The sequence below is a fragment of the Emydura macquarii genome, unplaced genomic scaffold, assembly GCF_026122565.2.
Source record: "Emydura macquarii macquarii isolate MOO-44397 ecotype Brisbane River unplaced genomic scaffold, CSIRO-AGI_Emac_v2 contig_2205, whole genome shotgun sequence".
NCBI classification, from domain to species: Eukaryota; Metazoa; Chordata; order Testudines; family Chelidae; genus Emydura; species Emydura macquarii.
The window spans coordinates 24,178,129-24,191,461 of NW_027132342.1; the positions used below are offsets into that span (position 1 = coordinate 24,178,129).

Genomic DNA, 13,333 nt, shown 5'->3' on the forward strand with positions numbered 1-13,333 from the left:
GAAGAGGTTGGGCCCGAGGGCCCCTTACTAGGCTCACCTTGCTTTGTCTCCAGATCCCAGTCAGTACGTTCCTGCCACTGCAGCAATGCAGGGAGAGGCAGGGCAGCTGCTTCGCAGCCAGACAACATGGCTCGGACTGTCGACTCTGGTGACTTTGATGGGAAGCTTTGCTGGCCCTATGATACCATGGTTCAGCCTAGTGGGGCCTGGGGAACCACTGCTTGCCAATCCCAGGGTCACCTGTGTCAGGCCTGTGGGATTTTGCTATTGAAATACTGCCACTGCTTCTTGGGAGCTGCCCCTTCACAGAGGGAGACTGCAAGAAACCCTCCCCCTGCCTGAGCACTTCAGAGACCTGGGTCTCCACAGAACAGGTACAGATATCCATGTAGGCACTTAATCAGCTGGGGAGATGCAGGAGACAATGTCTAGTTTTCCCTCTCAATCTTCTTTGCTAGGCCACACTCTGGTAGCCCCAGCAGCTGAGGAAAAAGCAAATATTCTCTGTTGATAAAGGCAGACTTGGTCAGCCTGGCGATTTTAACTCTCCTCCTTTGTCCCCCAGTCCTCTCTTCCTTAAATCTGCTCTACAGCAACAAGGATCTAGTCTGCCTGGAGAGAGATGAAATCTGTTGCTTTCACAGAGGTAGAGCCACACCTCCTCTACTTTTGATTGACAGGACTTGTCTGCCTCCAAGACTGCATAGAGCAAAGCACCCAATGTCATAGATCTGTGGTCCTCATTATGAGTAAGAATTAGGTATTTTCATTATATCTGAACAGAAAGTCATCAAAATTTGTTTATACTCCACCCTGTGTTTCAGTATCAGATGTTAAATTCCACGCCATTGTTTCATCCTAGGAGATCTTCACTTATAACCTATGGGGTTCGGAAATAGCAAAAGTGTGCTTAGAAACTGCAACCCTGCTTACTTCCAACTAAGAAAGGCCTTATTTTGCCAAGGAAGCTTGTTAAAGTATTGTTACAAAGTTACAGGGTATGGGCAAAGCATACATACACTTTACAGCCACTGAGTTCTCACCTTGTCTTGTCTGGAAGAGCCAGATGAGTACTCTACCATTTAATGAGCATGTTTAGAAAGGTTGCTATCAAGTCTGTAATACAGAATTGATCTTCCTTTGGAAATATTTGAGTTAGTAGCCGTTGAGAACACCAAAAGACCAGGCTGTATTATTGCTGAGCCATGTAACTGTCTAACTGTCCATTCAGAGCAGCTTTTAGCATTGTATAAATTTGCAATTAAATCAGCTCTTATTTCAGGGATCACACTACTTTAAATAAAATTAAATGGGGCATTGGTGACAGGGTTTGATAGTGCCAGCCTCACAATTGAAACTGGCTGGTTATCAGTTGCTATGGATTTTCCACCGAATAATATGCATCTTCTTGGGCTCTGGAGCAGAGATTTGGACTCTTAGCAAAGAAATTCCCATGGCATATTGGTCTCTCTATTCATGCACAAATGAAGCTTCTCAATGGCCAGTTTGAGCCTGATCAGACCCACAGCAAGAATGAAAAGGTATCTTTAGTGGAAACTACCAGCAAACTCCCTTAGACTTTCAGGAATTAAGAAAGGGATTCCAAGCAATCTCAAGGAGACTGGATTAGTGTACAAATGTAATCCAATTAGAGGATTAGTCATATCCCTAAACCATATGTACCCCACTTTTAATTGCCTCAGTATAAACATTTTAATTGCCTCAATAACTAGATCTAAAACAGTTGAAAACTATCAAGCATACAATATAAAAGAACTCAAAAAAGAGGCCTTTTTCACAAGTTTACTTATTGGTTTATCAGCCACACAGTTTATAGAATATTAAATATGGCATACATCTTAAACAGTTTCACTTTTGCTCAATTTTTCTACCTAATCCTTACTGGACAAGGCAATGAAAGAGTTGAAGATTTAAACTCTAGTCAGCATGTGAAACTAGATTCCCTAGTATCTGTTTAGGCTACTACTATATTGTAGTGATGTTAAGGCCGTATCACTGATCAGACTGACACCACAAAATACCTTTGCATGCCAGAGGAGTACAGGTAGGTATGAGGGAAACAATTACATACATTTAACATTCAAAGACAATTTTAGAATGCTACCAGAAACGAAATATGGTTTACTGTGTTACTGGCGAAATCTCAATTCATCTAGAACAAGTAGGAATCTTCCCCAAGAAACTGCTATCAGCTTCTGCAAATTCAGAGCTTTCATTTGAAAAATAAGTTTAAGATGTAAAGGATGCAAGGAAAACCTTCCAACAACAAATAGTTAGGACATCTGTGCCTCAGATTAACCTCTGTGCAGCCAGCTCTAGTGTCTCTGCAGCTACCTGGAGATTCTGCAAGCTACAGCAGAGTGAAAACTGGTACTCTTGCTAGTTTTCATTGCTGTTTTTTCAGATCTCTGTGGGCAGCAGTGAAACGGAGAAGAATCAATTCAATTTCATTCTGCAGCAACTTGGGAAGCTTCTGAGCAACAGCAAATGTAGGGTATTCAATAGGAAGGGGCACTCAAATGAAGGTATGGACAGGAAGAAAGGGTTAAATAGTGGAAACAATACCATCAGTTGACAAGCCAAAAGCCTTAGGGAGGAGTAACATGAGAGCGCTCTACTACTTTCATGGCAATCAGAAGGCTCTGGGATAAGAACATCTTCTTCCATCTCCCCCACTTTCAGCAACATGAATGGGGAGTGGTATCAGATAACCAGAGGTAGAAATTAAGCCATGCCCACTCTCCCTAAGCAGGGCTCACAGGACAGCATCTCTGTAGGAAATATCAGTCTCCTCCCAACAGCTAATGGAGACAAGGATTGGTTTCTCACACAAACAGTGCACTTGAACAGTAATCCTTCCCCATCTTTCATATGCTCCACTGCACAATGGGAAGTTCCAATGTAAACATCCCTAAATTCTGCCGTGTTCATTTTTTTTTATCATCCCCCTGCTCTTACAGAACACAACTATGGCCTATCGAACAAAAATAATCATGGACTAGCTTTATAACACTGACTGACACCAATAATTTTTTTCCAGTGTTCTCAGCTGAGCCATCTTCAGAGGCATTAGCTACTGTGATCCAAGGAAAAAAGGAGATGCTTTTCAGTGGCTCATCTGCTTGACTTCCCAAGCCTTGGCTACTGACCTTTTGTATATACAATCCAGCTGCATCTCTGGTTCCTTCCTCTAACTGTAAACTGGATACCAGCTTTTGCTCCCTGAGACCCTCCTGTCCACCTCCATGGAACAGTGCAGAGCATGCACTATAATCCAGTTAACTCCTCTCATAGGGAAGGCTTGAGAGCAAGAGGCAGCTGCAGGTAGGTCAGAGGGGCAAAAAAAAGTTGGGTGCTGGGCTGAAGCAAAATAGCAAATTCCAAACAAACAGCAGAATTCTGTATGCTGTGGCATCTTGGAAACATACCACATTCAATGATCGAAGTCAAGAGACCACTAACCCCTCACCCAGATGAGAAAGGCATATCATCATGCTGTGCAATACTCTCTGCAGATTTCTATCCATTAGTTTGCACTTGATTCACATTTTCAGAGTTATCTTTGCAACCACCAAGGCTAGCTAGAAGCCTTTAAAAGCTGGGATTCTGGATCACAGTTCTGAAGCAAAAGAGTGAATGTAAAGGCTATAGAACCTATCCTGCCAATAGGCCTGATTCTCTGACAACTAGGTGCAAGACTTCCAAGCTCAATGAGTAGGTGCATAGATAGGAATGAGGTGGGCAAAAGAGACAGACAAGTTAAAGATGCAAATACTACAGGGGCGTTTTTGGGAGAGGAATGGGGAAATAGGAAGTAAAGCATAACAGAGAAAAAGAAAACAGACTGACAGCAGATCAGGAGATAGATATAGCATGATTATGAATAGCAAGGGGAAGCAAAGAGTAGAGTAAGACAGGAAGAGAAAGAAGCAAGGATTAGGTTGGAACATCACTGAATCTTTATCTAATATATGAGTATGTCACACTTCAATGAGCACTATGGATTATCTGACCAATCCTACAACTGGACAAATACTATTAAGCATATGAGATGTTAACACCAGTGAAATTCAAGTATATTCAGTAATTTCTTCCTGACATTTGATCAGCCCTAGTAGTAATACATTTAAGAGAATAGTTGATTGACCATGCTGTAATTCCATGCAGCATACGAAAAGCACACGTTGGTTTTAAATCCTTTACATTGCCTGCGACATGGTTTGAGGGTTGATGGCAGAGATAGAAGTTGTGGCACAGGTATCTTCCACCCTTCCTACTAGGCTTAGTGTTCTGGCTAACAGATGTCAGAAAAACTTTTCGCGCCCCTCCCCCTACTTTTTTTTTTTTTTTTTTAAAACATGTAAATCTAGACTAGAAGGTAAAGTTATCCACTGTACATAACTTTAAACGTTAACTTTAATTTCCCAAAGCTTAGTGGCATGACTATTCTTTACTGAGATTTAGATGTGCCTGAAGTTTAGGAATTAAAACACCTGCATTACGTGAATACAAAAAAAAAAAAAAAAACCCAACCCCCCTCCCCCACGTTAGTGAAAGAGTATTTTATCCATACTACTGTGAGCAGCTGAGTTTTGCTCAAACCTACCACCACCAATTCCTTGAACTTTCATCTGAAAGGCTAAGTCTACAGCATTTGGGTTCAAAGTGGAGAAACATGGGAGTACTTGAAGTGGGGTTAGGCTAGAATTCCCATTTCATCCTTTGTTAGTATTTAATACACCAATAATAAACCAAATTACTGAGTGGGTATAAAGTCTACAGTTGACTAATGCAGTTTTAAAACTATGGTTAAACTGTTGCAGACAAACAATGTTTTGTCAAGGTAAATTGACACAAAGTTCTGGTCTGCACTAAGTAGGGTTTTTTTGACATGTAAATCTAAGAGATTCCCTATGACTGATGCAAGTCCACAACTCTTAGTAATACTAGTGTACACAAGGCTGTTACAGTTATAAGCAGACTTTTTTGTAGACCCACAAAATTTTAAGTAGCTGGATAGGATCAATGATTACCTTTAGCTCTATCTCTGGAGGTTAAAATTTCGCTGTGGCATTGGGAGATAAGGTAGGTAACTACTCCTCATTAGTTCCTTCAGGTTCTTCTGGATTACAAAGAATTCTGTTCATAGCAGGGCCAATTAAGTATTTCATGTTAAAATTGAAGCATTTTGTTTTCAGTGCATATAACTATACATAAATCCTGACAGTAGCTTGGTTAGCAGAGGTCCACTAAATAACTCCAAACAGTAAAACATCTTTCAGATTCTTTAAATTTAAAAAAAAAAAAAAAAAATTGACTAACTTACAGAGTGCATGAATGTAGATATTCCCTTTCTGAGTACATATCTGAAGGCTTGTCACCCAAATTTATCCTAGATCTTTGAACTGATAATAAAATTCTCATTCCCTTTATTAGAGATTTATAGGAAAAACCTTCCATCCTGTGGAAATTGGTGATGGGGGAGAAAGTAGAGCGTTTTTGAGCCAGTATGTGTGTTGCTATGAGGTTGCAACTACGGATCATGATCAACACCTCCAATGAGTTTAACTTTGACGCATACTTCAGGTATAAACTATGTAATATTTTAGATCCATATCACAGAACTGCTTCTTAGCTAAGGGGACCCAGTCTCTCTTGTATTCTTCTACAGTACCTATCATGATAGGGGCCTGACACCTGAGTTCTCTAGGCTATACTTCAGTACAAATAAGTGATAGCTTACAAACACCACAGCTAAAGAGGAGTGTTTCCAGTTCACACGTCAAAACAAAGTCAGTCTCTCTAGTTCTAGACAGATGTAGAACATTAGTGTTTACTATGCACTATCAAGCTTGTATTAGAGAACTAGATATAGGAGATTAATGTTTAGCACTTCCACAGAACTGGTTAGTGGTTTTACATCCTTAGTTGTGCATACTAAAATAGTCAGGCTCAGCCTTCCACTGCTGATGCCTACAGGAATTTTACCACTAATGGCAGCTACTATTCAGCACATTATGCTTACAAGAAACACAATCCAACATCTGATCACACTGACTCCAGTACCCTTTCCATAGAGATACCAGAAATACAAGCAGGGAAGCCCTCACGTGTATTATAGAGCACCAAAAAATAGACTGTGAAGGAACTATAACTGGTGGGGAGAAAAAAAAAATCAGTTGTTTGCAGGTAACCTGTAAATGAAACAGATACACTGAAGGCCCCAAGCAGCAAGTTGGTATTTACCAACAAAACAAAAAACAAAAAACCCACCACAACCAAAACCCCATAAGTCTCAAAGTAGTGTGGAGTGACTTCATCTATGAAAATAAAACTATTATGTCACAGTTCTCATTAAAGTATGGGCACTAGTTCTTAGCAGCATAGGTAAGATGTGGTTTGTTACAGGATGCCGTTTTTACATCCAAAAAGACCTTTGAGATTAAAAAATTGCATATGAACTGTAGAATTTTTATAACCTACTAAGTGGCTATTTAATACAAGTCTTGTCAACAGCACATCTGCGGCCAGAAGTGAAACTATGTATACTGGGAATTACGAATACAAAAAATGCTAATATATGATAGGACAACCATTGAGGGCTGGTCTATGAAGCATGTGAATTTGTATTCCTCCTATGTTTTTTGTTTAATATAACTGGATGTTTTTATACTTAAGTGTCTAATCCTTTACTGAGTCTGACTAAGCTCTTGATCTCAGATACCTTGCAGCAATAATTATTCTAGGTTGCTTTTGCACAAGGTGTAATTATTTCCTTGTCATTACTTATTGTTTGTATACCAGCATTATTGGGCTGCATTAGGAGGGTCATTGCCAGCAGGTCACGGGAAGTGATTATTCCCCTCTATTCGGCATTGGTGAGGACGCATTTAGAATATTGTGTCCAGTTTTGGGCCCCCCACTACAAAAAGGATGTGGACAAGTTGGAGAGAGTCCAGCGGAGGGCAACAAAAATGATTAGGGGGCTGGAGCACAGGACTTATGAGGAGAGGCTGAGGGAACTGGGCTTGTTTAGTCTGCAAAAGAGAAGAACGAGGGGGGTATTTGATAGCGGCCTTTAACTACCTGAAAGGGGGTTCCAGGGAGGATGGGGCTAGGCTGTTCTCGGTGGTGGCAGATGACAGAACAAGGAGCAACGGTCTCAAGTTGCAGGGCAGGAGGTCTAGGTTGGACATTAGGAAAATGTTTTTCACTAGGAGGGTGGTGAAGCACTGGAATGGGTTACCTAGGGAGGTGGTGGAATCTCCATCCTTAGAGGTTTTTAAGCTGAGGCTTGACAAAGCCCTGGCTGGGATGATATAGCTGAGGTTAGTCCTGCTTTGAGCAGGGGGTTGGACTAGATGACCTCCTGAGGTCCCTTCCAACTCTAATATTCTATGATTACCTAAAGGCTCTAATCAGCATAAATTTCTGTACTGTACAAAGATTTTACATATTCTGTCACCCCAAAATATTGAGAACATTAAGGTTGAAAAATCAAACCCTCAAAAGTCAGGAAATGCCAGGTTATCCATGAAACTCTAATTTGGTCCTCTTGTGTATATGCATCATGATACAGTCTTTAATTACATGATCACATCCTTTCCTCCTGCCCCCTTTCAGGACCTCTACCTCATTCAGTACAAAGAATGGTCCTGCTCTGGGGATGAATCAGAGGAGACTTACCTGGAGAGCCCCTGCTTCATTTATTGCAGAAGATGGAAGGTGTATAGTGAATGAGGCATGGGGCTACAGAAAGAGAAACCATGACCTCACAGTTAAGGGAGCTGAATGCTACCCTGGAGACATGGATTCTGTCACTGACTTTGCCGGAGAATTCCTACATGGTGCTAGGCAAGTCACTTAAAACTTTTCATAGTTGATCACTAGTTACAGGTTTCTCATTTTCTGGGTGTCAAGTTACTGGATACTTTTGTGCTAGTCTTTGTTCCTCAGTTTTGCATCTGTAAAATGAGGATAATAATGTCCTCACAAGACAGGGTGTTGTGAAAATAACTTTATTAATCTTAGAACACTCATACTATAGTGATGAGCCCATGAGGAAATTAATAATTCTGTCTTCAGGAGCAAGGTTTGAGTAGTTTGCCATAAAGGCATGGGGCCATACATTGTACAATATTTAAAAAAAAAAAAAAAACAAAAAACAAAAAAAAACAGGTTCTCATTAACTGAATACCATCTATCCTGTGCACTCCTGTCCTCCTCAATCTACAATCACACCCTCCTATCAAACCAAATTCCCCTTCCCCACCAGCTCCCAGTCATAATCTGTGTGTTCACCCCCCAAGCACCTTGTCCCAGTCTCTTTGTTCAGGTCTCCCCCATACCCTCACTCTTTGTAGACCTCTCTATCCTCCACCCAATGGTTCCAAGTCCCAATCTTTTCCCAAACCCCACAGGTTCCTTGTCTCAATCTACTCCCCTTCCACCTCCCAGGCAGGCCTGGCTCTTGTCCCCTTTGCATTAGAATCACACAGTTCTTTCCACCAAGCTGCCTGAACCCAGAAGTCAGGGGAGACTCACTGAAAACACAGGAGAGAGTCTCCCTGCTCTCAGCCTGAGGCAGATATCCAGAATGAAAAATTTTGCTGAACTTTAATCAACTGGGCTGAAGTTGTAAGCATGGGCAATACTGAACAACCTTAACAGGCGATGCTTCCAGCCCTGCCTCTGATATGAAAAAAATCCCTGCCCCAAACACAAAAATTAATTTGAAATAAGATGTAACAGTACGAGGGGAAAAGGGTGAAGGAGGAAGGAGTGTTATGAGATCACAAGTAAGTTATCAAGTTGTGAATACAGCTATTTTAAGTCTGTAAAGATTTTTTTTTAAATCTGCCATTATCAACTGTTGCCCAACAAGCCATCATTAATTGGCAGTTCTCTTTTTCCTACATGTTTTAAGTTTGCCTTTCCACTTTGAGTGTCCCCCTCACTCTTGTATTATCAAAAAGTGAATAGGCACATCTGACTGATCATACACAAATCCAAACACTTGAAGGCAATTCCTGCACCCACCGCACATTAGATTTCTGGAAACTCACTATGTTAACTATGAACTGAAGTCTTATATGGTAGTTTGAATAGAGAGTGGAGCGGAAGGCTTTCACACATTTAGTCTATCCCTGATGGATAAACAGAGCTCAAGTTATTGAACTGATATTAGGACTATGTTCTGCAACTATGTCAGTAAGGCTGCCTGACCCTAAGATGTTAGCTTTTAAGCAGTGCTATTCAAATGCAACAATTACTTTTGGATTCCCAAATTACAATAGATCTCTAGATAGTTAATATTTCAGTCATCGCTAAGACAACCCGCTTCCCCCCACAGCAGGAGATCATTGCTTAAATAGCTCCCTGCTCCAAAATAAGGAAAGATTAGCATGCTCTATCAGTTACCAAGTATTGAAGTATCAATACCACCATGTAAACCTCAAGAAATGGCTTAGTCGCTTTGTATAAAATATGAAATTGCTAGTGTGATCAATACAGTTCTAAGACATGGAGTAGACTTATCCAGTCTCACAAGAGAGACATAGAAGTTCACCAGACCAGACAAAGCCTGCCCAAGTCACCCGCAAGAGAGTACAATTTTACAAGGCTGGCTTAATGAAAATGCATAACCTTAGTGATGCTGTGCACTAGAGCTTGATGATTAATTATCTTCTTGGTATTTTTCTTATCTTCTGCCAACCCTCTGTCTAATGATTTGTTAGCTCGCGTTAAATCATGTCTCATACCACTATTATGCTTCTTGAAGCAGGGATCAGGTGCATCTGTATTGAAGCACTTGGCACTCCTCTGGATAGCCTAAGAATAAGTTATGTCCAAACAGGTATCAAAATAAGGAAGTGTAATATAATAGCTAAGGTACCAGAGTGTTTCAAGACATATAATTTGCCAAAAATCTGTTCAATGGAGTTAAAGTTACACTAGAACTTTGAATGCTTTTGCAAGTTAACACTAGTCTTGGCCTTGTCACCTTTTGCATTTTTATAGAACTATTTGCATTTTCCAAAGTAAATATTGTTTATGTAATATTCAGATTATCACTTTCTTATTAACATTACAAGTATAGAATAGAATAGCTTAAGATAGCTGTAAGAAAATTCTGGAGTTCTGGGCACAAACCACAGTAGTGAAGCTTGTGTTTCAAAGTATTACCAAAATACCCAGATTAAATTAATTTTTAGTAGACAAAAACTACATAGTTTATCCAACTGACTATTATAAGACAAGTACTATACATTTACCCCTCCTCACATACAAACCAATTATACCACTTTCAAACTGGAACATGCTCCCAGTAAGGTCATTTATTGTAATTTTTATGCTAAAAGAACTTCACCTTCAGTCGCATGATAAACTAGAGGTTTATGGTTCTTGCAACCATTATATAACCTGAATAATAATATTCCTCATGATACTCACAGCAGTAAGGTGGGGTTTTTTGGTCTTTTAGGGTAAGTGTTGGATCCATATGTATAGGTTAGAAACATGGTTTAAAAGGTCACCTGCAAAGGATTTTTTTTAAAATGTGATTTGTGATGCATTTTTGTTTCCTTATGATGTACAAAAGAAGACCAAAAATCTTTCTACATATGATATTTTCCTGCTGTTTTTTTTTTTTTTTTTTTTTTTTTTTTTTTGGGATGCCTCAGAATTGTGAAGCATGTCGAGTCTGGCTTTTCCTGGTTTTGTGAGAGATTTTCTGGAAGGTGTCAAAGGATAAATTATTGAGAGCTCAAACGTTAAGCTTCAAAGAAAAGCTGCCTTTCTCCCAAGTGCTACTCAAGCATTTGACTCTGGTGTTAGAACAAAAAGGAAGTTTAATAGTCTGACATAGAAATCCCTTCCTCTTTCAATTGCTTGGCTTTCAGTTTCTTGACCCAAAATGTCCTAGTTTCACCACTTGCTACTCATTATACTACAGTTCTGAATTTCTAGTGTTTAAAAAAAAAAAAAAAAAAAAAAAAGAGAGACTTTCCAGCACAAGTTTAATTTCACCCTTTCACAGGTCACCTTTAAAAGGTACAGGATTTTAGTCTCCTGGATTCAGTATTTTAAAGATATAAAGAACTACAACTTATAAGACTCAACCAACCAACCCCTAGCAGCAATTATTTATTACAAGTCTTTATGAGACCCATCCTCATGGTATCTGGCTGTATTTTAGACTACAAGCAAAAATATTTCCTCTCAAGTAAGTACTGTTTAAATAAAGTTTACCCATTATAGGCAAGGGCTGCATGTCATCATCCCACTCTAGCCTTACATGCATAGTTGGGGGGTGGAGCCAGAGTTCTGTGACTGTCTGTTGTTACTTGAACACATGCTCTTCCCAGTTTAGCATATGCACTCAGATACAGGTAAGTACAGCCACACTTAAAACCTTAGATCGAATTTAAGTATTTTTTCCCTTCAAAAGAAAATAGACTTAGTAGTGATCCACCAAAGGTGAACAAAAATGTTTACATTGTCTCAGCACTATTATTTCAATGCATGTGATATATTCTATAGGAGAGCTGTAGGTATGTTTAGATAAAAAAAACAGTCTTGTGGATAGAAGCCTGTAATGTCTCTTCCTTTGGTGAAGTTTAAGTCGCTGGACATTCAAGTCATGGGCAAACTGTTCTAAAGATTTGTAACGTACTTACTTACTTAGTTCCCTTTTTAAAAATACTTTACACATACAGACCTATCTTTAGCCAACTCGAGTTACAGCGTAAGAACCTGGCATGCTACATGAGAGAGGCTGTTACCATATTACTTTATTCTACATATTATAAGCAAGCATCCATCAGATGGTTGCCCAGTCAGCAACTTTACTGCTAAAGGTTACAGAAGCACTAGTAAGACACCTTGATCCCCCAGCCTAGTCAAACATCCTAGTCAAAGCAGGTGCTCCTTGCGCTGGCAGCCGCCACTCATCAAGCCTTCGAGCTGCAGGGCCGCAAGGCTGTCAGGTGCTCGGCAGCCTGGGCGCAGGGCGAAGCGGGCTGTGCTAGACACACTAGGGCGTGCTCTGTTTGAAGTTACTAGGAAAGGAAATCCCTCTGGCAGAGCGCCCGTCTCCCGGGGCAGGGAGTGTCCCCGGCTGCCGGCGCAGAGCGGTGCACCCAGGGGCCGGCACGTGGGAGAGACCCGAGCGCCCCGCAGACTGGAGAGCCGCCGGGGGAGGCTCCGTACCGAGGAGCTCGTATTGGCCACAGAGAGCCGCTGTTGCCCCAGGCGGGAACTCTGAGCGACGGGAAGGCACCGAGCTCTCCCCGCCCCCGAGTTAAGCCTCCGCAGACAGGCGGGGGCCGCCAAGGCGCGCTCCGGACCTCCGGTAGAGCGGGAAGCCGCGCACGCTGCCTGCTGCGGCCAGCTCGCCGGGGGGGGGCGGGTCTGCATGGGCTGGGTGAATAGGCGGAGGGGCGGGCCCGCGGGGCTCACAGCGCGGGAGCTACTCAGCTCTCGGTCGGGGGGACCGCCAGAGCCCTTTGTACTGAAGCGCAAGGATCCCCGGGGCGGCAAGGGGCGGTCTCTTACCCGGCCCGGGCCGGCTCCGCCTCTACCCCTGGCGCCGAGCGGAGTGGGCTCCCTCTCCTCGTCGCTGGAGAAGTCGGGCGCGGCGGCGGCAGGCGCGTTGCGGGCGGTGAGGTGCTGCAGGTAGAGCTGCACGTACACGTCCTTGCGCTGCTCGCCGCCCGGCAGGCTCACATTGTTGGCGATCAGCTCGCTCTTCAGCTTCTCCTTGGTCAGCACCGACGGGTCCGCCAGGAACTCGGGCATCGCCGGCCTCTGCCGCCCTCCCGGGAGAGGCACAACAAAGGGGAGGGAGGGAAAGGATAGGAATCGCCTCCCCTGCCCAGCTCAATGGACCGTCCAGGACCGTCACCCGACTCGCGGCGCGCTCGGCTAGGCTACTTCGCCCGACCACCTCCAATAAGGCGCGCCCGGATTGGTCGGGCGAGCCATGAAGTTGGGCTGCTATTGGCTGAAGCGGTGAGGGGGGAGCGGCGCGAGGGTTCGACCAGCATTAGTGCTTTGCGCGAGCAATAGTAACGCAGTTTAAATTCGGCTCAGGCGGGAGAGGCGCGGGGGTTGGCGCTATACTGCCTGGCCCGCCCCCAGGAGTCAGAGGCAGGGCAGATGCAAGATCTAGGCTCCGCCATAGTCTCCTCCAGCACCGCATGAACCCTTTCTTCCCCCTTACAAGGCGAAGGTCGAGGCTCTGCTGCTGAAGGAGGGCAAGGGCGAGACGCCTGGCTGGAGAGGAATTGCCGCTGCCAGACACTGTCTGTTG

The 13,333-nt window shown here is 42.8% G+C and overlaps 1 protein-coding gene across 9 annotated transcripts in view; it reads right to left on the reverse strand.

The window, feature by feature from the left end:
• The window catches only part of TMPO (thymopoietin), a 45,786-nt gene extending 32,779 nt beyond the window's left edge, over positions 1-13,007 (reverse strand). For 2 of the 9 annotated variants that reach the window (XM_067559756.1, XM_067559754.1), the window contains exon 1: positions 12,577-13,002. In XM_067559756.1, coding sequence (XP_067415857.1) covers positions 12,577-12,819 — 243 coding nt within the window. In that variant the 5' untranslated portion in view covers positions 12,820-13,002. Of the gene's footprint in view, positions 1-12,576 lie in introns of all 9 variants that reach the window. The other 7 variants (XM_067559762.1, XM_067559759.1, XM_067559755.1 and 4 more) reach the window with 6 other exon arrangements.
• Between the last annotated feature and the right edge of the window lie 326 nt (positions 13,008-13,333).